Source organism: Ctenopharyngodon idella, chromosome 17 (assembly GCF_019924925.1).
Source record: "Ctenopharyngodon idella isolate HZGC_01 chromosome 17, HZGC01, whole genome shotgun sequence".
Classification (NCBI taxonomy): Eukaryota; Metazoa; Chordata; class Actinopteri; order Cypriniformes; family Xenocyprididae; genus Ctenopharyngodon; species Ctenopharyngodon idella.
Window position 1 is genome coordinate 5,250,596 of NC_067236.1, and position 26,726 is coordinate 5,277,321.

Genomic DNA, 26,726 nt, shown 5'->3' on the forward strand with positions numbered 1-26,726 from the left:
GATTTGTGTATCAGGGGGGAGTTGCTGTTTCCAAATATATAGATGTATGCATTTTCTGTACTTTTCTCCTCTTTGTACACATTAGTGCTACTATATCAGTTTATTTCTTAATATTTTTAAATATATGTTAAACATCTTGTTCTCTCACTCTCTCTCCCATATTTGCTTTTTCTACGCTTTGACATTTTTCATGTGTCTCCATGTTTCATGCAAATAACAAACGTTTCTACTCCAGAGTGATTTCTCTCCCATAGGGAAACGACCTAGATTGTTGCACAGATACACTAATTGCAGCTGTCAGAATGAGAGACTCTCTACTGGAGAAAAGATGCACAGGTGATTAGAATGTTTTTTTTGTATTCTGAATGCTATTTAAACATGACCCATAAGCGTTTATGGATTGCAGTTAAACTCTGATCTGGAGCAGAATGAGTTAACCCGTTCATCTGCGCGCACTGAACCGAGCGCTGCTCCTCAGCGGCCGCATCTCGATCCCCGGTCCGGCGATCATGTCTGGTAATGGAACCGAGGTAACGCTCAACGACAGCACAGAGATGGAGCAAAGAGTGAGTTATTATGTTTTTCTACATTTTTATGCTTACATTTTACACTAAGCCTGCACATAATACAACACCTGTCAATTTGCAGACGATGTAATGTACGTGATTAACTGATGATGGTCTCTTTTCGAGACGTGAATCCTAGAGCAGTCATAAACTGATTTTCGACAGGCGTTCATTCGTTTTTGTTAGGTTTATATATATATGTGTGTGTGTGTACTGTGGAGCGCAGAAGAAGGATTGGTCTGCTACTGCAGTGTCTCCCCATGACGCAGAAGCGGAATGTTACAGATGTCTGAGCGAATCGATCTTTTGAATCGGATCTTTTAATTGAATCTGTTGAAACAGTTCAACCAAAAAGACGGTGAAATTATAGTAAAATTGACAGCGTGTCAACGCAGATATGAACATAGTTACAGCATTTTATCCAAACGTGCAAATGTAAATTAAATTATATATTTTTTATTGTAAATGCGAATTATATTTAGGTTCTAAATTACTTTGTTTTATGCGCTACATCATGGTTGCAACAGATTGAACTGGGACACATGAAACTGAATCGAACAGCCGTACACATAAATTGTAATAAATAGCTTTTTGTGCCTCTATATATCATGACCTTAATATGACGTTTTTACGCGTGTAAATATGCCACGCGATGGCGTTATTGTGTCAGGACGTAAAATAATTTCTGAATCGTGGTTTTGAACCAGTTATTTAAAATGAACAGTTCAAAAGAACCGATTCGCGTGACTGAGTCAGACTCTCCATCACTAAGAAGCAGCAACATAACGCGTAAATTTAAAAACAAAACAAATCCTTAAACCCTCAGTTGTAATTGTAAGTTATTATCACTATTTAATTTAATTCTTTGAGGTGTTTGTTGCATAAGGCAGTAGAAATACGGTATTCCGACAACTCCTGCCCTTTGCTGTACCACTGCGATGGCTATTTGAACGACTTCTGAACTGTCCAATCAGAGACTGCTTTTATGAAGCTTCTCAGAAGCGGATTGGCTTAGTTAGGACGAGGCACGCAGCTCAGGAGGCGGGGCTTGTCGGTTAACTTGTGGAGGAGACAAAAATCACGAGGAGCAGCAACTGTCAGCCTGCGGCCGCGTTTACAAACGCTGCTCATCGCTGCACCTGTCATGAAATAAAGCTGCAGCAGAAAAGACCGTTTCCCGATCGGACAGCTGGACTGTTCATTTAATCGACGTGATTTTTCTTCAAGGATTGTAAAGAAAATCTCTTTTTCTTTCTACGTTTTTTGTAGGTAGGTTTTAACCGTTTAAATGGCTGTGCATAATGTATAGACAGTCATTTGAACGTTCATAAAAACTTATTTCATCGTATGGTAATTAATGTTTAGTAATTTGTCATTTGTCTTTAATTTTATTATAAAGAAGAAATAAAATTTTATATCACCGATGGCTGCATGTAAAAAGGCAAGTTGTTGGAGAGTTTTGTCTGAAGGACTCGAACAGCTCGTGAAGCTCCAGGTGCTGTGACAGGGAGGCGCTTCCTCAGAAACAATGAAGATATTGAATACTAAACCAGTTCAGCTACTCAAAACTGCTGTGTTGTAACTAAATTGTCAGCTGACTTCCAAGTTGTCTCCATTCGAGCGGTTCGTGTATAGACAGTTTTCTTTTCACACCATGACCTCAAAAACACTGAGAGCAGTTAAGTGTACATAGCTTATTTTCAAAGTTTTCTCCATCTTGGTCTTGTCAAACTGATGTCTCAGCCTTTTAATGAGATTTTTCCTGTTTACAGTTCTCAGACAGTTACACTATCAAATCATTTTTGAATTAAAGCCCACAAATATATACATTTTTAAATCTTAATTAATTTTTTAATAACATTATGATAAAACACCAGTTAACATTATTGATTGAAACACTAATGTGCTCAAATCTAATTCACCAGTCTACTTTTCTTTAGGACAGGCTTAATGCAAAGATTAGAAATCTTGATAGTATGCTTTTGTTTTGTGATGAAAAATTTGGGATTAAGTGTGCAGAGATTGAGCGAGTGATTCTGTTAAAAGAATCAGGAGCTGGAGAGATTACAGATTACAGTGTTGATGACCCAGTTTGCTCCACCGGGAAAAGGCATACTACAGAATCAGAGCTGTTGCCAAGAAACCAATATAAGGATCAGAAATGAGGCATCATATTTTGTTTTGTGTTTACAATAAGTCATGCAAAAAGTGAGTCGCAAGATCGTTTTGAGTGGGTCGCGAAGAAGGAGCCAGATGTTAAATGTAACTTTAATCGTAAAGTAAACAACAAAACAAAAGGAGCGGCGCTAGCAGCCGACTAGCAGCAACGTAAAATGTCTCAGGCTCTTGACCGCGCCCTGCTTCATATCACAATAACAATAAAACTTTAATACATTAGCTTATCCATGAACAAGATTTCTACCTGAGTCCTGAGTTTGTTATTGTTTTGAATAAGCGACCTCTAGTGGCGAAATTTACATACTGTGCCTTTAAGTAAACTGAGTCCCTGAGAAAAATGCGTTGTCCTGATTCAGTAGGCTTGTCTGTGGTCAGGTGAGATGTCATTATTCTAACGTTATTTTCGTAACTTGTTAAGAAATAAAGAGTCCCTCGCCGCAGAAAAACGAACTTTCCTTTTGCATGTGCGCACTTTTCAGTTGCATGCACAAATGTGAAGGCGCGCACTGTATATCACTTCATTATAAATAAAGCGCAAATTAAAGAAACTTCAAGCATGCGGAACGAATGCAATTACTGGGTGAATTTTTTTGGTCCTAGGACTTCCGCTGAAGATAAATTTGCATTTTTTTTATATTTAGACCACTTCTGTTATTGATTGCTATCAGGATGTGAAGAGAGTTTCAACCAGTATACAAAAATGGTTTATAAAAAATTTGCCTACTTGTGTGTGTGTGTGTGTCAACCATTTTTGTGAAATAAATTTGCTTGGTTTTTAAGCAAATTTATTATATTTTTTAAATGCTAATTAATTATATATATTATGTTCCAAATTATTATGCCAGTGAAATATTAGGAGAATTTTAGTATAAAAAGTACAAAAACACACAAGCAATTATTGCAATTATTGGGTGAATTTTTTTGGTCCTGGGACTTCCACTGAAGATGCATTTGCATTTTTTTTTTTTTATATTTAGACCACTTCTATTATTGATTGCTATCAGGATGTGAAGAGAGTTTCAACCAGTATACAAAAATTGTTTATAAAAAATTTGCCTACCTACTTGTGTGTGTGTGTGTGTGTGTGTGTGTGTGTGTGTGTGTCAACCATTTTTGTGAAATAAATTTGCTTGGTTTTTAAGCAAATTTATTATACTTTTTAAATGCTAATTAATTACATTTCCAAATTATTATGCCAATGAAATATTAGGAGAATTTTAGTATAAAAAGTACAAAAAACAAAACATTTCTCTTTGTGAGCTTTGGTTAGAGGTGGCTGAAATGCAACTTTATTAACCGCCAGCCTGCATGGAGAGGATTTTAGGACTCCAGAGATACCAGCAGCTTCAAATACCTGTTTGCTGCTCAACAGTGGCTTTTTAATAGCTGCCCTTTTAATGCAGTTCATTTGTTTGACAGAAACTTCGCTTAATAAGCCTTTATTTGACTGGGTTCTTCTGTGCTATAAATCACTCACAAATCTTTTGACAGTTCAGCAATCTCTATTCAGTTTTTGAAAAATATTAGTTCTTTTTATGCCTTTTTTATGCTGACATTTTGACGTCATTTCATGCTTTCATCTTCAGAAAGATCTTTCTTCCTCCCTCATATTACATGAGAATTGTGACTTGCTTAATAATGTGGAACAACCACTTTAAGTAGTCTTTCCATTTACCTAAGAAGACATGGCAAACTATTTAACAAATCTATCTGAGTTTGTTACAGTTATTGAAAAAGATATGAGAAAGAAAACAAACAATTTCTTTGAAAAACTAAAATCTGAATGTTTATTGTACTAAAATTCTACTGATATGTCACACATAATAATTTGGAATCATCTTGTCTATCTAGTTGAGAACCACTGTTATAGACAACACAACAATGCTATTTGATTCATTTTACACTTTTGGTTGACGTATTTGTAGCAGATGTGAATATCTCCTGCTTAATTTTTGCTTCTTTAAAATTTTTATAGAGCTGTTTTGACTACATGTTTTGTCAAAATATATATTTTGAGCTGATTTCGCTGTCTTTATATGTAGAGATTGGAGAGCAGGACTATGAAGACTGACTTGGAGACAGGGAGTTGCAGCGCTGCAATCCACTGTCATGATGTGTGTCGCTCATATGGGAAATTTAAAGTCCTCAACAGTCTCAACCTGAGTGTACCTCAAGGCCAAATGTGAGTCCAGCATTTTCTCTTTCGAAATGTGTTTAGAAAACCAATCTTGCATGTTCACTTTAAGCATGAAAACATGCCCAAATGCTGACATGATATTCATGTGACATGTCACTTGCATGCATTCATATGTCTCCCCCACCTCATCCCCCATTCTGCAATAGTAGCACAACTAAACTCTAAAATGCTCCATGCTGAGGGGCTCCAATTTTTTGTTTGCTATATATATATCAAAACTCAGTGATCTTACATCACCTTATCTGACTTAGTCTGACTTATCTGTCCTCTTATCATCTGGTTATGATCTACCACAGTGCTTATAAGTCTTATCAGAGCGTTGTTTTAAAATATTTCACAAGTGTCTTTGTTTCCTTGTTCTAAAATATTTAGTTGCAATGACAGATATATGTAGCTGATTCTCTGATAGCTGTAGCTGTCAGAGAATCAGAATCAGAAAGAGCTTTATTACCAGGTATGTTTACGCATACAAGGAATTTGTTTTAGTGACAGAAGCTTCAGAAGCAAATTATGTTTGTAATTTGCTTGTTGTAATATGGTTGTAATTCAGAGTAAAACTGTAAACCTGCATCTTTTCGAAATTCCATTTACAACATTGTGACTGGACTGGCAAAAAAAAAAAAAATCCTTTGAATGAGGATTTTAGAAAAAGAAAAAAAGTTTTGAGCCACTTTTAATTGCATAACTCTAGTCTTGTTTTAATGGTGGAGTATATTGAAAAGCATCTAGTAGGCCTTTTGCTGCTCTCTGCTTGATTTCTGTCTTATTTTAGCATTTCTCACTTCCTAAATCCCCTCACAGACATCTGAATCACCCACATGTCTTTTGAGTAAATGAGTCTGTATTTTAGCTGCTTGTTTATAACTTTATTTCAAATGTCGAAAGATTGGAGCCTGTAAAATCTTTTATGTTTTTGAAAAAGTAGTCTCTTGAAACCGGCGTTATGCTTACCAAGGCTGCATTTCTTTGGACAAACATACAGTGAAACAGTAATATTGTGAAATATTATTACAGTAATTATTATTACAGTACCTACAGTTATTGCATTTAAAATAACTGTTTTCTATTTCAGTACATTTTAAAATGTAATTTATTTCTATGATGGCAAAGCTGAATTTTAACAGCCATTTTTACTCCATTCTTCGTGTCACATGACTCTAATAATCATTCTAATATGCTGATTTGGTGCTCAAGAAACATTTCTTATTATTATCAATGTTGAAAACAGCTGTGCTGCATAGTATTTTTGTGGTAGCCGTAATATATATATATTTTTTTTGCAGGATTCTTTATTGAATAGAATGTTCAAAAGAACAGCATTTATTTGAAATAGAAAACTTTTGTAACATTTTATATGTCTTTTCTTTAAAATAATACTGATTTCCGCTGGTATAATATATTTTGACCTACTCAGTGGCACCTATAGGATTTAAATTACTTATCATACTTGATGTTCTGTGGAGGATTGACTGGATCTTTGGATATGTTTTTTTTCCCTGTCTTTAGTTATGGGCTGCTGGGACCAAGTGGCTGTGGGAAGACTACGCTGTTGAAATGCATTGTGGGAACTCTGAAGATCTCTCATGGTCATATCACAGTGCTGGGGAAACCACCAGCTTTCCCAGGACATGAAGTCCCAGGAAGGATGGTGGGATACATGCCACAGGTGAGAGATGAGGAGAGACTGGTGTGTACCCGCAAAACCTAGTGTATGACGTGAATCCTCTTGAGTCTCATATATTTTTCTCTCTCTGTTTTTTTATTCTTCAGGACATTGCTCTGTACAATGAGTTCACTATCAGCAACACACTATGGTTTTACGGTCGAATTCACGGCCTTTCATCTAAAGAAACAGAAGCCAGGATTAATTTCCTCATCGACTTCCTAGACCTGCCACAGAAAAACAGCCTTGTGAGAAATCTCAGGTAGAATAACTTTTGCAATTCAGCTATCGTTGCAATGATTTTTTTTTTTACTTTTATCAAAGGGATAGTTAACCTAAAAATGAAAATTGTCGTTCCAAACCCGTGTGAGTATTCTGAAGTGTTTCAATAGCTTTGCATGAGTAACAGACTGAAATTCACGTTTGGTAAATTTCACAGAAAAAAGAAAATGATATTTTTGGCTTTGGATTGAATGGATTTGAAACGTAATGAGACTGAGTAAACAATTACAGAATTCTGAGAGAGCAAGGAGGATAAAACGAGGCATCATGTGTGACCCAGTTTTCTTTGTTGACTCTCCTGACAGCAACGTTCTCATTAGAGCTTGCCAAATGACATCATGTATTCAAAACATTTGGAAAATCCTGCATCCATTTATCTGCCCGTTCTCTTCTGAAAGTTCTCACGCTTCCTCTATAGGAGTCTTATAAGGGTCAAATGGTCATGTGACTACAGTTGGTTTTAAATGGACAATTACAGCTGAATGAATGTAAAAGATGTTGATCATGAAGTACAGTACACTTGCTTAATGAGTGTTTGTAGATATCTGACACAGCTGTTGGCAAGAAAAAGATTAATTAATTGCCCAGTGATGTTTGTGACTGTTGTGTGTCCACTGGTTTATTATTTTAATTATTAGCATTATTTTAAAATGAAGCAAAGTTTCTGTCTACACAGAGGAGATTGTCTTTCACTAAGGCAGAGGAATATGCAGCATGAGGTGTTTAGTTCGATGCAAAAAGGCAGCAAGTGTCCTGTTGTCCTCTGGATGAAGTCTGTCTGGTTTTGTTTTCATAGCAATGAGCTGGCTCTAGGCAGGGCTCATCCATCTGAAAAGCAAGACAATGGCCCTGAAGGTCTTAGAAATCATATTAGTCTGTTAAAATCAGTTTCTCCTTGACAGGTCCGGTTAGTTAAGGTGGAGCTCTGGTAGGTCTTGTGATGCCTCTTGATTTGCTAATCATCATTTGATTAATTAATTTTCATTTATAGCCTTTTAGTGTAATAGTTGGCTGTGTTAGCAATAAAAAGCATTTCCTGTGCCAGATATTGGCTTTGCATTCAGAGCGAACACCATTCAGAGTCCACTACTCGCTAAATAAGGTCCAAAGAAAACTAGGAAGCGTCAATCAATTCATGAGAACAGAACACTTTATAACTTTACATTTTATAGTTTATGTTATTGCTTATATTTTAATGCAACCTGTTCTTTGTTTGTACTTTGTATTTTTTAATACAATTTCTTCTTTATGTATTTGTGCGTGTTTTTGCACTCACTTATGCAATTTCTTTTATTAATTTATTTTAATGTTTACTATAAAGTAGAGCTCATAGAAAAACAAATACAGGTGTCTGCAATGTTGTTTTACAAATAAATTATTTTAGGATTTTTTTTGATGACAGTTCATAACTGTTCACTTACATACATTTTTATGCACTTTGTTCAGTGGAGGCCAGCGCCGGCGTGTTTCTCTCGGAGCTGCTTTGCTTCAGAACCCACAACTTCTGATCCTGGATGAGCCCACTGTGGGAGTGGACCCTGTTCTGCGCTCCAAGTATGCACTACATACCTCAATCTGAGTATTCATCCATTTTTATCCTCCATAACCTCATCCCATCACCTTAACTAAGTCTCCAATGCACTCGTTCAACTACTAGCACTACCAGTCTGTCTCTTCCGTGTGTGTGTTTGTGGTTGAACCTTGTACTGCATTCTAAAAACATGACATTGTTACTCTGTACCACTCCTTTCTTTCGCTCTCTCTCTCTCTCAGACATTTCATCATAACATTTTAGCTTGCATGTATAGCTGTGCCATTCCTCTTGGCATTCCTCTTAAATTAAAGGCTTTCCCATTATCTGTTGTTCCACTGTAGAATGAAACCTAGACCTTGAAGTTCATTCATTAATTTTTCCAGTTGTTCATTTTAAATATTATAATTATTCAAGAAGCCTTTTCAAGGCTTGCCTCAGTGCATTTGTAGTATGAAGACCTTTCACAATGCTTAATGGCAAACAAATCCCAGTCAACTCTTTTGCATACTTTTGTTTGATCTTTCCATGCGAGTGCATTCTGAGTTTGTGGCATGCCTAGGATTATCCTGCAATGTGTAGGCTCAAGATTTCAACCCATTATAACTCATTATAAACTTTTCAAGAAAAGCAGCTTTCTGCTGCAAGTTTTCAGACAATCCCCATTTATTCTTCAGTTTGAGTAATTCATGAACAAAAGGAAGTAAAGAACAGTAGCTGTATGGGTAAAAAGAGGGTCACTGTGTCACAAACTTGCATGGTTAATATGACACAGCAAATACTGAGCAGAACATAGATGCAGGTGTTAAATGTTTTTAGTAGTTTTCATTAATTATATTCAACCACAGACCCCTGAATGTGATATCAGTGGCTTTATTACTTCAGAATGTTTTATTGATTAAAAAAGCTGGCACCCAGTGAAACATGATTTATTAGAATTTCTATATATTTATATTTAGTTTTGAAGATAAATTGTTTCATTTTTATGCTGAGTTCACATAGGCTTCGGTGGGACTCTGTTGAACCCTTCTGAAATCCTCTTACACAACAGACTATGGGCCAAGCCTGTCTAAGCCTACAACAATTTTGGGGAGCTTTGCTTTGTGAGATACTAACCTATGCATTGTGTACTATGCTGAGAGCTGTAATTTACACTACCATTTTTTAAAATGTTTTTGAAAGAAGTCTCTTATGCTCACCAAGGCTGCATTTATTTGATGCACATACACAGTATCTTGTGTGCATATTAGATAATATAAAATGCGTTGTTTAGCCACTCGTCAACTTACTGAGGTAAACGCTGCACAATGGTGTCGCTTTTTACAACGTCAGACAGTAATGGTAATAATATGCTTAGCCTTTTGCTTGACTGTTATCAAACAGCTAATAATATGTTGCTAATGTTAAACAAACCAAGTTACCGTTTGCCATATCAGAGTCAGACAGCTGCCTTCTAAAAATCAGTATCCTTAGAAACGCTTTGAACAACTCAGAGTATCAGTGGAGAAAGGCATATAGTTCATCATAGCATCGTAATATACATCATACGCCTGTTATATTGCTAAATCTACATGATTTTTCATATCAACAGAAAGTGGACTAATCCTTTAAAGCATATAAAAAACACCACATAGATGTATAAACAACATAAAAATCTTGATTTTCACCCCAGGGAGAAAAGTTTAGGGGTCTGTAGGATTTTTAAATGTTTTTGAAAGAAGTGCTCACCAAGGCTGTATTTGATCAAGAATAGAGTAAAAACAGTAATATTGTGAAATATTATTACAGTTTAAAATATATTTTTCTGTTTTAATATTATCTTTAAATGTAATTTATTCCTGAGATTATCAGCAACGGGTGGCTGTAATGAGCGCACGATGATGGAGTAGAAAACAAAATAGTCTTTAATTGTAAATCCAAACAAGGAAACACGCAGGAGATAACTTGGAAACACAGAATAGCACAACCAGTTCAAGATAAACGATACAGGACAACGAACTAAGGAGAACTCGGGGCTTATACAAACAGGGTAATCAATGTAGAAACAGAACAGGTGTGGGGAACTAATTAACAAAACAGTTTAGCCAAAACTAGAGGTGGGAAAATGAAAATAAAGGAAACAGGAACTACAGAACACATACGTGTAAATGATAGCAAAGCTGAATTTTCAGCATCATTACTCCATTCTTCAGTGTCACATGATCCTTCAGAAATCATTCTAATATACTGATTTGCTGCTCTAGAAACATTTCTTATTATTTCAGTGTTATCAACCTGTTGCACTGCTTAATATTTTTTGGAAAAAGTGATTTTGACCAGTTTATTGTGGCCTTGCTGAATATATATATATATGAAGAGTTCAGATGCAAAAGCCTCTAAGTGCCATCTGAAATTTTCTTATAAAATGAGCATTTTTATCAAGCTTGTATGTTTATGTTCAGTTATTTCACTTTAATGGCAATGAAAAGGACCTATTAATTGCCATTAAAGTGAAATTACTGAACCTAAACATACGAGCTTGATAAAAATGCTCATTTTAGAAGAAAATTTCAGACAGCACTTAGAGGCTTTTGCATCTGAACTCTTCATACATAATATTTTAAACCTTACTAACCCCAAACTTTTGAACTGTAGTTTAAATCATTGCATAATTTACCACATAAAAACGTTTTTGGCATATTGCTCTCAAAGGAATTTGGGTTCAAATTTCACCTGTGTCAATTCCTGATCACGTCACGTGTTAGCTTTGTGTTATCATAGGTTTGATTCCTAAGAAATGTGCGTACTGATAAAAAGTGTATGCATGAAAGGTTGCTTTGGATAAAAGCATCTGCCAAATGCAAACCTCATAAATCTCATAAAGACGGAAGTCCCATTTAAAAAAAAAAAAAAAAAAGCACCACACTTATGCAACAAACTTTCCACTTCTGCAGGATATGGCAGCACCTGGTGGACATTGTAAGAGGAGGACAGGTGTCCGTCATTATTACAACGCATTACATTGAGGAGGCCAGACAAGCCAATACAGTAAGATACCATCCTGAACTGACCTATAACAAAACTGTATCAGAATTCACTCCCAGTCTTAGTTAAAACTGACCTTCTTAGACCTCACTCCACTCCAGTTTATTAGTGTTGACAAACCGATTTTAGCAATTTCACTAAAGCTAAATAGTTTTTTATGTGAGAACATTTTAGTTTAACTGTAAGGATATATTAAACAGAAGTACAGGATTAATTGAGCCATTCTGAGAGTTTGTGTGTGTGTGCGTGCGTGTGCGTGCGTGTGTGTGTGTGTGTGTGAAACTGACTAACTACTCTACTCAGTATGACTCGTACAGATTTCTTTCCATAATCCCTTAGTCGTGGCTCATTTGCCAAATGTACTTTGTACTGTGGCTTATTACATAACCTTAATTAAAACTTTGGTAAAAATGTACAGGTGAGCTTTTATGTTTGAATTAGCAAATATTTATTTACACTAAATGTTGGTTATTGTTTTGATTAGACTATTTCATATTGCTGGTATTGAGACCACTGACAAACTGATTTCTTGCAATAATTTGGGACAATACTGTGTATATCATCAAAAAAGGCACTGGTAGATATCAGACAACACATTCTAGAAGAATCTGCTAAGATTTAAATCACCTGACTCTACTGTTTAATTTTATTTCTATTCAAAGTGTTGTTTTACCAGTTTGTCTTGAGGGCATGACGTTTGTTGTGTTCAGAATAGTTCATAATTGTGCGTGACTGTGTTGCGTCAACCAGACAGTTGCTACATGCCGTTTATTACTCACACCGTGACACCAAAGACACAATTATAACATGCTTATTTACAGTACACTCACATATTCACTTGTCCTATAGTAACACAGACCCAGAACAGTGATGTGAATTTCTAAATATGAGAACTATTTCTTATACAACATGACCCACCCCTTTCTCTGTTTAGCGTCTTGTCTCTTTCATTCTCTACCTCTAGGAAATGACATCTCAATTGTTTCTTCTAGTCTTACTTTTGCTTTAGTCTCCAGCTTCTTAGACGTTGGCATTTCAAAAGAGACAGTGTCATAAACTGTGCTCAGGCTTGCTAAGTTGGAGATCTCACTATAGTATGAACTCAAATATTTCTCATCAAATTCTTACAAGAACAAATAATCTGAGCTATGCTGTCCACATTAATTTATACTTCTGCCCCTGCTTTAAGTCAGCAATTGTGTCAATTGTTTCAGTTTTGATTTGTCCTTGAGGAAATTTACAAGTGAATCATCTGAGACAGAGTTTATACTTGAATGAAACATGACTGATAATTTCATCAAGTCTTCTAAGCTATGAAAGAGCAACTTGAGAGCAATTAAAATCTCTGTTTCTCTCTCTGTAGGTGGGTTTGATGAGGAATGGTCGATTGTTAGCTGAAGGTCCCCCAGACACTGTTATGAAGCAACACAATGCAGCAGTGAGTACTTGCGCGCGCACACACACACACACACACACATCTCACATGCATGTACTGTACATTCACTGTTTTGGTATGATTCAGACTTATCAAATGCATCTGTGTGTGTGTATTAGACTTTAGAGAGTGCGTTCTTGCAACTTTGTGAGGACTTTGATCAGATGGGCACCAAACAGAGTCCGCAGGGCCATCTACTGGACAGCAGCCCATCTCCAGACAGTATGAGAGATGAAAGCAGAGAGCCCATACTGAGAAAGAGCACACCAGAAGACATACCTAAATATAAAGGTACAAGAAAGAGGTAGAAATTCACTTGCCCTAAAATACTGCATGCAAAAGCTAAACTAAAACTGAAGGAGAAAGACATAAATGTCACTGGTTAAGCATTTAGAATAGCAAACTTTGATCACCATCGAAGCTAATGCTTGCATTTGAAGTGTTCTTGTGTATCTGCAGCTGACTGGAAAGTGCGAGCCAGACACTTCATACCAAAATGGCGCAACATTGCAGCGTTGATGATCAAGACGATGGTTCGAATGAGAAGAATGCCAGGGTAATGAGATCCTAATCAAAACATTTATTTGTTTTTTTTAATGAAACAAACAGAATAAATGGATGAATGCATGAATAATTGAATTTAAATGGAATAACCACCTTCTTATCAGGATTACCTGATTCTGGTTGGTTAGTTACAATTTTTTTTTGCATTAAGACTGCTAAACTGACCGCTGTCACTCACAAACCATCTCTTATACTGTGCTGGTTTCTTGTATTACTTTTCAGATAATCAAAGAATTTCAACTCAAATCAATAATTTGTGTGTGTTCTGGTTTATGCTCAGGTCCCTCTGTTTCCAGTTTCTTTTGCCTGTAATTCAGATCTGTCTGATGTGCCTGTGTATTGGTGGAGACCCCAAAGGAATTGACGTGGCTGTGGTCAATAATGAAAGTAGTCCCAGTGCCTACAGTAGGACGTTGCTGTCCTTCCTTGACAACACAAGTATCCACCAAGTACGCACACATTTGCTTTTGCAAAATGTACACAGAAATATTTAGAATTTCAAGATTGTATGTGATTATAGGACTACATTTGTCACAAAAAAATTTAACGAATTCACGACATTAAAATAGAATAGAAATTATACAGACTCATACTCTCTCACTTCCTCTTTTCTCAATTTCAGTTCAACAAATTAACGAGTAACAACTCTTTAAAAATAGTCATAAGAAAAACTACCTTTATTTTCAGTGTTGCGGTTTTCCTGTATTCTTTCGGCAGGTGAACTTGTCTCATTCTAAAGCTTTTGCTGGTATCCATAATGGGGAATACTGGGGCGTCATAGAGTTTGGGGAGAATTTCACCAGCTATCTAACAAAAAGGTGAGCTCCAGTGAGTTTCAGAAGTTTGCATTGTTAAACCTGAAAGTGTTTTGTTTTGATGCTGTGACCATCCTTTGTTTTACAATTCTGATTGTAAAACTCACTTTGAGAAAGGTGCTTATTCTTCAAGTCAATATGCAAAGCTAAAGACAAAGCTAAGACAAGCTAAAAAAGACTAGCTAAGCTACCAACTGCTCTACAGAAAAATTAGCTAAGCTAAACTGAAAGCTAAACTTTGTACTTACACTACAAGTTAGATAACAAAGACCGCTTGCTACAATGAAGTTCCATCATAATTTAATATCATTATTAACATTTGTAAGCTGTCATTTGATCTTGTTTATAAAAACCTATTCAGACCATTTGACTGTGTTGACCAATTCATTGCAAATAACCAATTCAAATTTAATTTACAAATTAAACATGTAAACTGTAACACTGTAGCATTTGTTAACACTACCCCACAACTTAATCAATCCAGTACCTTTGCTACTGAAAATGTGTATGATTTTTATAAATATCAGCGCTATCACTTCACTGAGAAACATACCTAAACAAATAACTTTTACTTTAATCAATAAACACTAGTGTTACCCAACAATGCAAGTAGGTCTAGTCTCTCTCTCTCTCTCTCTCTCTCTTTCATTATTAGAGGACTTCAGATATCTTCTTAGAGATCTTCTTAAGGTGTCACAGATGTTCTGAAATGCAAATTTAGACCCATCCTTCCTGGTAACTCCAGGGTTCACTTAAAACAAATAATCACACACGCTCAAATATCTGACACAAACACCTGTCTCAGTAGTCACAAACACTTGACTACGTCAATGCACACACACACACACACACACACACACACACACACCCCAACCCTATGTCTTCACACACACACAAACTCAAGTACATACCAACATGATTGGCAAAATGACTGCTTGTGAAACATGAAACCTGACATGAAACATCAGGCCTCTCTGGGTTATTACCTCATCAACCACCTCTATGAAGTTTTTTTCCTTCAGGCTAAAAAACGCAAGCAGTCATGTAAACAAGGTGACGTGTCAGATGACAATGACTGTTGTAGAAATACTGATGAGAAGAGTGTTGGGAGAGGCACCGGGAGTGAATAAAAGTGTTTTTAAAGGGAGAAAAGCAGGTCTGTCTTGTCTCTCTGAGTCAGTCTGTCCATCTGGGTCTCTGACATTTTTTGCACATCTCTGTCCCAACTGGAGCGCTTTAAATGTCACACACAAACTTTGCCCTTGTTACAAACATAACAGCTGCTTTCAATGGTAAATTTGTAAAATGATGTTTAAAGCTTTTCTTATTATTTTTGTGTGTGTGTGTGTGCAGGATGTTGCAGCCCAGAGTCTCCAAAGATGTGGTTGAGGGAGGATCTGTGCATGTTTGGCTGGACCTGACCAGTGAGTTTTATTCATTTTTAGTCCAATGAATATTATTCAGCTTTTGAACTCACATGACCTCATATTTCTGCCACACGAGGGAGTCCTTTATGCCATTAATTACATCTCGGTTGAACTCATTTGTACTGATTTTGCATGCATCTTTGGACATGCAGTTGGATTCAAACATTAGGAATGTTTTTATTTTGTTTTATTATAAATGAAATGAGTAGCATAATTTGAGTTGGGCAAGAAAATTAAGCTAATTTTCAATATTTCAGACCGACAGGTTGCCCTAATGCTACAGAAAAAACTCCATGAGGCCTTTGAGGTGAATAAGAAATGTAAAAATGTACATTTAAGCTTTTTTCCCCATCATTCAAACACAATAAACTCTTTTCCTTGTTCTTTCAAAAGGCTTTTATTGAGACAAAGCTGGGGAGTTTGTCTTACATGGTGGCTGTCCCTATAAAAGTGAGTACAGAGCGATGATGTTCTTAATCTAAATATTTAAGAATTTTAATATTTCAAATCATGTAATGTCTTATATGTTTCTTTCCATCATGCCTTTTTCTTTTTTTCCTCGATATGTGCCCATTTAATCATTCTGTCCTTTCTTTTATCTCTTATGTTTGTCTTTGTAATTTTCTTTATTCTTTTTCTTTCTTTCTTTCTTAAAATGACCTTCTTATTTTTGTTTCATGTGGTGTTATAGTTTGAAAAACCTATATATGGCAGTGAGAACACAGATTTCACTACGTTTGTGACGCCAGGAGCTGTTTTGAGGTAAACACACATGTATATGGATGCATAAATACAAATATTTCCACACGTGTTTCCACACACACCATTAATAGACACACACACTTACAGCCACTCTACAGTGTCTGATAATGCTATTGCAGCATTATAGACCTCTTTACAATGTCACCTGTCTCTACTTTATTTTCTCTTTTCAGCATCACATTTTACCTGGCAGTGGGGCTGACCGCTCTGTCCTTTGTGTTGGAGAGAAAGGAGGGGCTGCTGGACAGGTGCTGGGTGGCAGGTGAGACAGCTCACGTCCACCAGCTGGCCATCATTTGACATGTTAGGGATGAATTTACTAAACAATTGTGGCACTTTTGAGCAGGGCCGTAGCTAGGGTATCCGGGGCCCTAGTGCAGGTTGTTGCTGTGTGCCCCCTTTGGTTGAAATCGTGTTTCGGAATCACCTTTCTCCCATCTCAATCACCTTTCTCCCCTCTAGCGACGGCTCTGCTTTTGTGTATTTCAGCAAAAAAAAACCTGTGTCTTATTTACTAACCACCCGCAAACCAGACAAATAAGCACTATGCCTCATGTATTAAAATTAAGAAGTGGTCTGTTGCCTCCTCCACAGCCCAACACTTAGAACCAACCTGCAGAATGAGAAATTGTGCCAATACCACTAAAATATTTGGTGTGTTTTTGCCCTCGGCACAATTCATTTTTATTGAATTCCTTTTCATCAAGAGTTAATGAATGAGCAGTTTCAGACATTTACCAATAGGGGGAGCTGATCACCCACAGCAACTAAAAGCATGAGCAGCAAAGGGAGTTTTAATTGTAAACACAACTCGTGAGCATTTTATAGTATGTTTTATGGATGTATGTGTATATATGTTTCTCTGTGTGTATTTCTCTAAAGGTGTAAGTTCTCTGGAGACCATGCTGGCTCACCTCTTCTCACAGCTGTTTGTCATCAGTGTTCAGATAATCCTTCTGCTGATCTTCATCCTGCTGGTTTTCAAAGTGAGTGTGTGTGTGTGTATATATATATATATATATATATATATATGTGTGTGTGTTTGCCAGCTACGTGTTAATCTCTCATTAATGCTTTATATGTATGTCTCAAGATTCAAGATCTTTCTGTGTGTGTGTGTGTGAGTGTGTATGTGTGTGTGTGTGTGTGTGTGTGTGTGTGTATAGTGTTAAATCTGTGTGTGTGCTGTTAATTTCTGTTTATAAGTGAAAGGATAGTTATATTTAATACTAACACATACATATTAACACTAATACTAACACATACATATTAACATTCCTTTCGCAAATGGCACCCTCAGCCTTTGCCGTCCTTCGAGTCTACACTTAATGTTTTTGGAAGACGTCTTTTATACTCAAAAAGGCTGCATTTATTTAATCAGAAATACAGTAAAACAGTAATATTGTGAAATATTAGTACAATTGTAAAAAACTGTTTTGTATTTTAATATATTTTAAAATGTAATTTATTCCTGTGATAGCAAAGCTGAATTTTCAGCATCATTACTCCAGTCTTCAGTGTCACATGATCCTTCAGAAATCATTCTAATATGCTGATTTGGTGCTCAAGAAACATTTATTATTATTATCTGTTTTGAAAAGAGTGTTGAATATATTTTTCCTTTCAGGATTCTTTGATGGATAGAAAGTTCAAAAGAACAGCATTTTGATATCGTTTTTAGAACAATGTAGAAATGTCGTTACTGTCACTTTTGATCAATTTATTGCATCCTTGTTTAATAAAAGTATTAATTACAAAAAAATCTTATAGACCCCAAACTTTTGAATGGTAGTACACGTGTATCAGTGGTGTGCAATGGTGTTCTGAATTGAGGAGGTAAAGTCCTTAGTTTTTTTTTTCCCCATCAAAATAAAAAAAATCTATTTTGTATTTTTTACATTAACAATGTTATTGAGGTTCTATTTATTAAAACCAAGTATAAATCTCATCAAGTGTTTTTAAGCATTTTTACATTTATTCCAAAATAGCAACTAAAGGCGTAATAATTAAAAAAAAATTATATATTTTATTAGTGTACTGATGTTCAGTTTTTAATAGAACAATTCAGCTTATTTTCAGATCGTCAAGCTTGATAAACACAAATGCAAAGATGTTTAATTTCACCAAGCAGGTTGCTCACTATCATCATGTTTTCAGACCTTTTCAAGTTTGATTTTGACGTGACATAAATCGGTGATATAAGTGGGTGAGTTGTTTACTGACTTTTTAATTAGTCTTCCCATTAACAGCATCATTTTGTTTATTCAGACTGATTTGCGAACGCGGAACACTCACAAAAACAAGAGGCAGGATTTATCGCACAAACCAATCATGTCCAATCATAGCGCGTGACTTTCCTCATTCATTCTCAATTACCCGCCACCAAATCCACTGTACGCTTTATGGGTTCTGTTAAAACTGGGCTGAGGCTGAGGGGGGAGGCAAGAGAGACGCGGACTCCCGCTGAAACTTTACCTGCTGGTATCACTGTTGGACAGTGTTACTTTAGAAAAAAAAAAAGTGATTTATACACTTTTTTTTATTACACATTTTTTCTCATCCAATTTTTTGAGGAGGCACTACCTCCCTTGCCTCCTTGCTCCTGGTGTGTGTATACTGACATGGCTAAATCCTTCTAGATGTGTTGACCTTACAGGTTTTGGAGACTTCTATCTGCTCGTGTCAATGTTCACAAGCATATCAGGACTGAGCAGGGCTGTTGTCAGGAGGATTTGGGATCTGAGAATTGTTCTGTGCTCTGTAAATTTTAGAAACAGCTCTGGGACTGAGTCATATGAATATATTTATTCATAAATAATTCCTTGCTTCGCATCTAGTGATTTGTGCTTGACCACCACGGCAACAAAGGGATTGCTTTGGTAACAGATCCAGCTGTAGATTAGAGATTCTATTTCTGATGTGTAACTGCAGCAGTGAGGACAATGCACTGACTAGCATGTGCTGTGAAATCAGCCAATAAGAGCTAAGAGCTTCACACAAAATACTCTTCACACTCGCTTAAGATTTCTGGGATTGTATCATGCCAGTATGTTCAGATCACTATCAATTTGAATCACTCTTTAAAAACAACCTATTGTTAAATATTACACATATGTATTGTTTTTGCAACATAATGTTAAAATAGTATATATAACTCCTTAGATCAGGGGTACGTCCCAAAGGGCACTGGGATTGAAATATCACTTCACAGGAAGTGGAGAGGATTCCATACACACACTGTGCACTGGAATACAGGAATTCAGCTCATCATTATTATCATCATCTTTCTTATGTCAATATCTGTCTATTCCAGATCCCTAATGAAGGATCTCTGGCTTTGGTGATCTCATTGATCGTGCTGCAGGGAGTGACCGGAATCTCCTTCGGGCTAGTCATCTCCTCTGCTATCGATGACGAGCAGTCAGCCAATCAAGCAGCTCTTGGAATCTTCTACCCCAACCTCATCATTAGTGGTACATTGCCTGATCTCACAGATGTTAAAAAATTAATTTGATGGCATAAGGTTACCCTGTGACTTATTTTACTTGGTAATATTTATATTTAATTTACCTTTAAACCTCACACACCAGTTCTGATGCAGCCCTCTATTTTAAGACTGTCTATCATTTCTCCCTCTACCTTAAAATGGTGCAGTCCAGAAAATATAATAAGAGCTGTTTGAGGGCCATACTATCTGGGTGTGTCCAGAGAATTAATGGATGTGAACCACAGTTTTATTCCACAGTGAATAAAATTGTGGATTTATAGTGGAACGAGAGTGAATGATGATTTATGGATGAGAGAAAAATGGAAAGGAAATGAGAAAAGATGATTAATGTAAAGAAACTGAAGGAAGTTTTCCTTAGTGAGGTCTTCTTTACCCTGCTTATTGGTTATAACTCACATTAACACACCAACTAATTTTTGTCATTTATGATCTGCTGAAGTTACACAGACACACTAGCAACTACTAAAGATGTGCACACATAGAATATGTTACAGATTAATGTTTTACATTAATTCCATTTGACTTTTCTTTGTTCCTCTGTCTACCTACTGTAGGTGTTATCTGGCCAGTTGAGTGTATCCCGTATCCTCTGCGTTATTTGAGTCTAGTCCTGCCCCAGACCTATGCATCTGAAGCCCTGCGCTGCATCATGTACAGAGGTATGATGCAAAATATAGCACCAATAGCAAAATTTCAGTAGTCCAGACAAGTACCACCGAAATCCTCAATGCCAGTTTCGATACTACAGCATTTAAACATTAGGCATGTAAATATAAAAATTAATTTAAAATAATGCAATGTAGACTTAAAATATTTATTAAGTATTATGTACTTTACATTATTTTAGTTTAATAAAATAAGTATATATTTTATAACATAATTATATAAAATATTATATACTATATAGATGTATTATAATATAAATATAAATATTTTTATAAGTAAAATATTTTAATGCTTTATTTGATAGAATTAAAAATAAATAAATGTATGATTTATTTATAATTTATTCATTTGTAATAATGTATTATAAATATATTTATAATTATTTTGCCAATAATTATATTTATTAATATACCTATTATTTGTAATTTTTTTTAAATAAATATCTATATAGTGTCAATATATATTGACACTTTTTACATTGTCACTCTGTTGGGCTATTGTCTTGGTACCAACATACAGGTACTTTTGACATCTTTATAGATGGCTGTATAAAGAATGTGTACATGCAAACATCTAGATGACGAATGGTGTGTAATGGTTGTAGTGGTTGTTGAGTTGTATGCTTGGTACAGGTGGAGTCTTCTCACCTTTCACCATTAATGGAAACGTGTCTGTAGCGTGTCTCTAGCATCGTATCACGAACCTCAAAGCCACTCTCCTACCCGCACACCTCAGATGTCTAACGTCTCTTCTGTGCTGAGTTCAGCTGACACACACACACAACGATCTTCTATGAAGTCCCACTCACCTAACATTTTCCCTCTGATACAAACATCTTGAGTTACAGTAGACTTCAGGACACCTGACACTCTTCTATCTCAATTATTCACAGAGCAGGAGGAGCGTCTGCCTCCATTCCTAAATTAAACACACAGCTTCCCTGCTGTTTACCTATCAGCATTGCTCACAGACGGGAAAGTCTTGGTGCCACACAGTTGAAGTTCAAGTTCAAACGTATTGAAGCTGGTTGTCTGTACGGAGCTGAGACAGGTCATGTGACTGGAATTCTGCAGACTGTACACAAACATGGCTTTCCCCTTCATTAATCTACCTGAGCCCTTTGATTTATGATTATGACACATCAACATCGGTCGGGAACAATGGTGTTATTGTTAACTAAAACTGAAACTATTAAAATTGATATATTTAATTGATATAAAGCTTAAATAAAATATGAATATTAGATTAAAAAATGTAACTTACCACATGTAAACAACTAACTGAAATAAAAAGTCACTAAAACTTAAATAAAATATAAATATTAGATTAAAAATGTAACTTACAAAATATAAACAACTAACTAAAATGAAAATGTCACTAAAACTTTAATAAAATAAATTAAATCTAAACATTAATATTTAAAAAATAATAAACATGTCACAAAATTACTAAAACATTTGAACAAAAACTGAAAATAAAAAAATCAGCTAATAAAAAATATCATGAATATGAATGATACTAGAATAACACTGCTCTGGGATAAAAATGGATAAAAATACAGCGTACAGAGTAGTTATTGTCATTTCAATTTAATTTTTTTAAATTCAATTGAATTGAAATGAATTTAAAAAACAGTCCTGCAGAGCTAGACTTTAGTTTAGTTCACTCAGCAGCTGCCCTAAATGTTCCCCTCTCTCATATGTAGTGTTGGAAAATCTGATTCAGATGGTTCATCTAAATGAACAGATTCACAAAATGAGGCTTCCACAGATTAAAGAAAAACATTATTTCCATGAATTCATTTTATTTTTGTTATCTATTGTCAGATCTTGTTACTGATCCTGTTACTGAGTACTGATTCTCTAATTTTGCATTCAGGTTGGGGTCTGTCCCGTATGATGGTTTGGCGAGGCTTTGCGGTCACTCTGGGCTGGAACACATTCTTCCTTATGCTAGCAACGATCATTCTCAAGCTGAGAACATGAGAGGCTCTACCTGAGGAAAGGTGCTTCAGATTGGGTGTCCTGGCACGGACAAAAAATGATTGACACGTTGAATTGCCAATCTGAGCCCCTCTGAGCCTCTCTCTCCTTTAATACGCCATTCACCCTAAAGGACCCGAGGACCACCAGCGTGAAACTCAGGGCATTTCTCAACCAGATAAGAGAACAATTCAACAAACTATTCCAGTTTCTGTCAAGTTTACCATCTTCTGCCATCTTCTGCTGACAATGTGATGCTTAACGCTCATCGTGAGTTTCACATGGGCTTCAGTTATTTTAAACATCCATCAAAGAAGAAAGAAAAGTGTTGAAGCCTACTGTTGGAACTTTCCATACTCTCTTCTTTTTCCCCCCTGGATTATGTAATGCATCCTGAATTCACTGACTAGGTTCTGCATGCCTGAGTTTCTTAGGGTGCATCTTAGTCAGCTCCCTAGTTCAATAGTCAAGGCACTGATCAGGGAGTCGGCCATTTTAAGCGCTGTCTCAATCTCAAAATCCTTCCAGTGGACTGAAGCATTCGCTCCCCAAAAAGTCCCACATTGCTCAGTGAAAACCAGGGATGTGTCACTATGTTCCCTTACCGGAAACATTTATAATAAATTACAGCTAAAATGTTGCTGGGATATGTAAAAATCAAAGTATTAATTATAAACTTTTAAATAACAATTGATGTCATAAAGATATCTGTGCTGCTGTTGTTCATAAATGTCAGTAGTGATGTTGTACATCGAGAGCATTGCCATGTCTTGAAATAGAGCCATCAATGTCCAAATTTGTAGCGAGTCAGGGTCCTTACCAGTGCCCGAATTTGTGAACACGATAAACTGATTAATGCCCTAGGGAGCTGATTGAGACGCACCCTTAGTGTATGCTCCATATGCCTTTTCTCTGCCAGTAAACCTTAGATTGGGTACAATCAGACATCTAAATTTCTTTGGTGAAGCCTACAATGTTGCCCACCCTCATACCCCCTCATCCTAAACAGAAAGAACACTGCTTAGCGAGGATTCTTCTCTGGGCACGATTCGCCCTTTGCATTGTAGTGTTTTTGATTTTCCAAACTGCTGCTTGTTCATTGTTTTGTTTTTTATTAATGATAAATGTTTTTAGATTAGCAGCCTGGGTATTAATTTATCAAGTGCCATAAAGAAAATGAAGGAACAATGACAATGTTTACATTTGAGCACATAGCAGGCCAAAGTTAAACCTGCAAGTTGAACTGAAAAGACAAGTTTAGTCTCGTATTTTAGTACATAATATATTTGAACAACAACACAAGCTGCATTACAATGTAAGCCATATGCTGAGTTACTCGGAATGGTGAGAATAGTTTGATGAATATTTTAGTGTGCAATATTTGACAAGGAGAATGAATAAAGAATATTTTAAATTATTGGTTTGGGGTATAAATATTAGGTGTGTGTGTATCACTGTTCTTCAGAGGTGTCCAATCCTGCTCCTGGAGGGCCACTGTTCTGCAGAGTTTAGCTCCAATAAACACAGCTAATTAGGCATACTAGAAACTTCCAGTCAGGTGTGTTGAGGAAAGTTGTAGCTAAACTTTGCAGGACAGGGGCCCTCCAGGACCGAGTTTGGACACCCCTATTCTAAGACAACCAATTTGTTATATGTTTTCATATTTTTTCCTCTTTACATTTTAATCTTGAAGTTCATCTTTAGGATACTTGATTTATACCTTTACCTTCATTAACCAGCTCCAGGTTATGGTTTTGTTTAAGTCTTTAAACCACAGATAGACTGAATCTGCTTAACTGAACTGAAAGACTTTGCAAAGAAATTGTTAATGTTTATTTAAAGCAACGTTTAAATTTGGTTCCTCATCATATCAGATAACTATATTTTGAATGGTTAAAAACCAAGTTGAATTTGTATATTTTTTTTTTTTTTTTTTTTTACATAAATGGCCAATTAAACAGGAAAATGCTACTGTTTAAAATTTGTGCAAATATTTAAAAATGTTGGAACATTGTTTTCCCTCACTGTAGTAATAATAACGCCCACAGTAAAGGCTGGAATTTCATATGTTTTGATAGAACGTAGACTGACAGTTGATTTTAGGACTAGAGCTTTGTTGCTTCTGGATTTTCTGTGTCTGGCTCCGGTTGAGGCTTAGAGACAAATGTTTGGCAAAGGTTTGTTAAGTTCTGTGCCATTTTGAAAGGTCATCGTGTCACTTCTATACACACACAAGACCATTATTTGCTACCTCTTGAATTGTTGCATAAAATGCCCTTTTATGTGTGCACATTCACATGCTCTTGGTGTAAAATGATCTTTATGGAATTAATGATTTTTTTTTCAACAATAAACCTTTTTAATGAGATCTTCATATTTGTATAATGACTGTTATTTGTATAATTTCCACCACTCACGCTTTCAGCTCTTGCATTTCCCTTTCATTTCCAGTCCATTATCATATTTCAATATTTACATTTCAAATCTCCACTGCTTCATAGGCTTCTCAAGATCTCATAAGTTTAAAGTTATTCCCAGAATATTGCAGATATTTTCCTCACAGATTTCCATTGTTTATGTATTACTGTAAACACATTTCCTGTTTTGATGAGCTGTGGGACCAGTCAAATGATTCATCAGTGGGATCATGGCACATCCTGATTTTGCAGAGTTGCATTTTTTTCCTGGAACAACATTACTGTCCAAAAATTTTGTCCTAACCATATTCCTAGACCTAAACCTAACCCTACCCATAACTAATCCCTAAAACTAGAGGTAAAAGATGTTGATCCAGGAATATGTTGCACTTGGTGAAATCAGGTTCCATCTGGCTTCTAGTATTAATTGTATCTGATATGTACTTATGTGAATATGGCCGGTGAGGCAAGCAAAGTCAGGATCAGATTACGTCAGGTAATCATCCATGCTGCTGACGTAATGTTAGTCCGTAGCGCTGGGCTTTCAGCTTTTATGCAACAGGTATGGAAGATTGTGTAACGTGTTTTGAAAACAAAATTGCTAATTCCCATTGAGTAGACTTATTCCACGGTCAGGAACCACGGAAACTAGAAAAAGCCCATTCTCCCATATCAGACGTCACTCATTACAGGAAATCAAACACCACACCCATTCAAAGTCATGAAATACAGCTGACTCATTACTGGAAGTCAGCTGCTAAAAATAGATTGATTATTCTGGAAATTATCGTCAAGTAAAGTGTTCTTATCTGTTTGAGAAAATATAAAAAAAACTGCAGTAAATTTTGGGCAAAATATTCAATATTCTGGTTTAATAACATAATACATAAATTTCCCTCTCAACTTTATCATTATGTGAGAAACTTTTCATGGAACCACAATGGTCGAATAACTATATCAAGAATGTAAATGGCATAGAAAACAGTTGTAAAACAGTGTTTGGTGTCTAAGTATAGTGTCTAAGTGACTAGATGACATCACCAGCAACTCACCCAGTGAAATTAAAGTCTATAAATAGATTCTTTGCCAGTGTCTCACTTCTGTGTTAGGGCAGGTTTGGATTTAGGAGGGTAAAAAAATGAAATGACTTCTGAGAGAGAATCTACTGCAGCTCATCATTATTTTATGTATAATATATATATATATATATATATATATATAGAACTAAATGTACAGATATTTTATTTGCATTCTCTTTTGATTTTAAGAATTTTTAGCTGCCATTTTGCAACAAGCTCAATGTAGGTGATCTTGAATAAAGTATTTGTGATTCTTCAGTTTTGTTTCTCCATATTCTAAACATTCTGTGAATATATTTTTATACATGGTTACTGTCAGGTATTATCTGTGTTTGTTTCAGTTTTGAATGGTTTTATCACGTCCGTGATCTAGGCCTAGACCAATGGGTATTTTTATAAGCAGTTTTTCTTCCTTCGTTTAAAAAAAAAAAAAAATAAATTGCGTTCACAAGAAAACGCAAAATCATGCTATGAAGCACTGTCAAGAGCATGCCAAACCAACAGGTGGCGATATAACTCTAACCGTAAAGACATGTTGGCCAATCAGAAGCTTGGAAAAAAGGTTATTACCGGTTCCGGTTCTGATGTTACAAGCCAAAATCTCCGGTTTCACCTGTCTACACGACAACA

At 35.9% G+C, this 26,726-nt stretch overlaps 1 protein-coding gene across 2 annotated transcripts; it reads left to right on the plus strand.

Annotated features, from left to right (window-relative positions):
- Positions 1-51: 51 nt before the first annotated feature.
- Positions 52-24,974, plus strand: abch1 (ATP-binding cassette, sub-family H, member 1). Of its 2 annotated transcripts, none has more exons than XM_051867231.1 (20): positions 52-566; positions 4,787-4,926; positions 6,448-6,607; positions 6,712-6,866; positions 8,333-8,440; positions 11,351-11,444; positions 12,805-12,879; positions 12,996-13,167; positions 13,336-13,432; positions 13,721-13,889; positions 14,158-14,258; positions 15,609-15,679; positions 15,940-15,989; positions 16,076-16,132; positions 16,374-16,444; positions 16,618-16,706; positions 17,327-17,430; positions 19,758-19,917; positions 20,507-20,611; positions 22,497-24,974. In XM_051867231.1, exons 1-20 carry the CDS (start codon positions 510-512, stop codon positions 22,601-22,603), a joined length of 2,142 nt encoding a protein of 713 aa, XP_051723191.1. In that variant the 5' UTR covers positions 52-509; the 3' UTR covers positions 22,604-24,974. The 2 variants fall into 2 exon arrangements, with proteins under 2 accessions (XP_051723191.1, XP_051723192.1); XM_051867232.1 differs by lacking the exon at positions 52-566 and adding an exon at positions 1,630-1,835.
- The last annotated feature ends 1,752 nt before the right edge of the window (positions 24,975-26,726 follow it).

Bases quoted from the DNA above. Each gene is read 5' to 3' on its own strand.
- abch1 (XM_051867231.1), top strand. From the start codon at position 510: ATGTCTGGTAATGGAACCGAGGTAACGCTCAACGACAGCACAGAGATG. The intron at 16,133-16,373 runs GTGAGTACAGAG...GTGGTGTTATAG, and splicing joins TGGTGGCTGTCCCTATAAAA to TTTGAAAAACCTATATATGG. The intron at 17,431-19,757 runs GTGAGTGTGTGT...TGTCTATTCCAG, and splicing joins TCATCCTGCTGGTTTTCAAA to ATCCCTAATGAAGGATCTCT.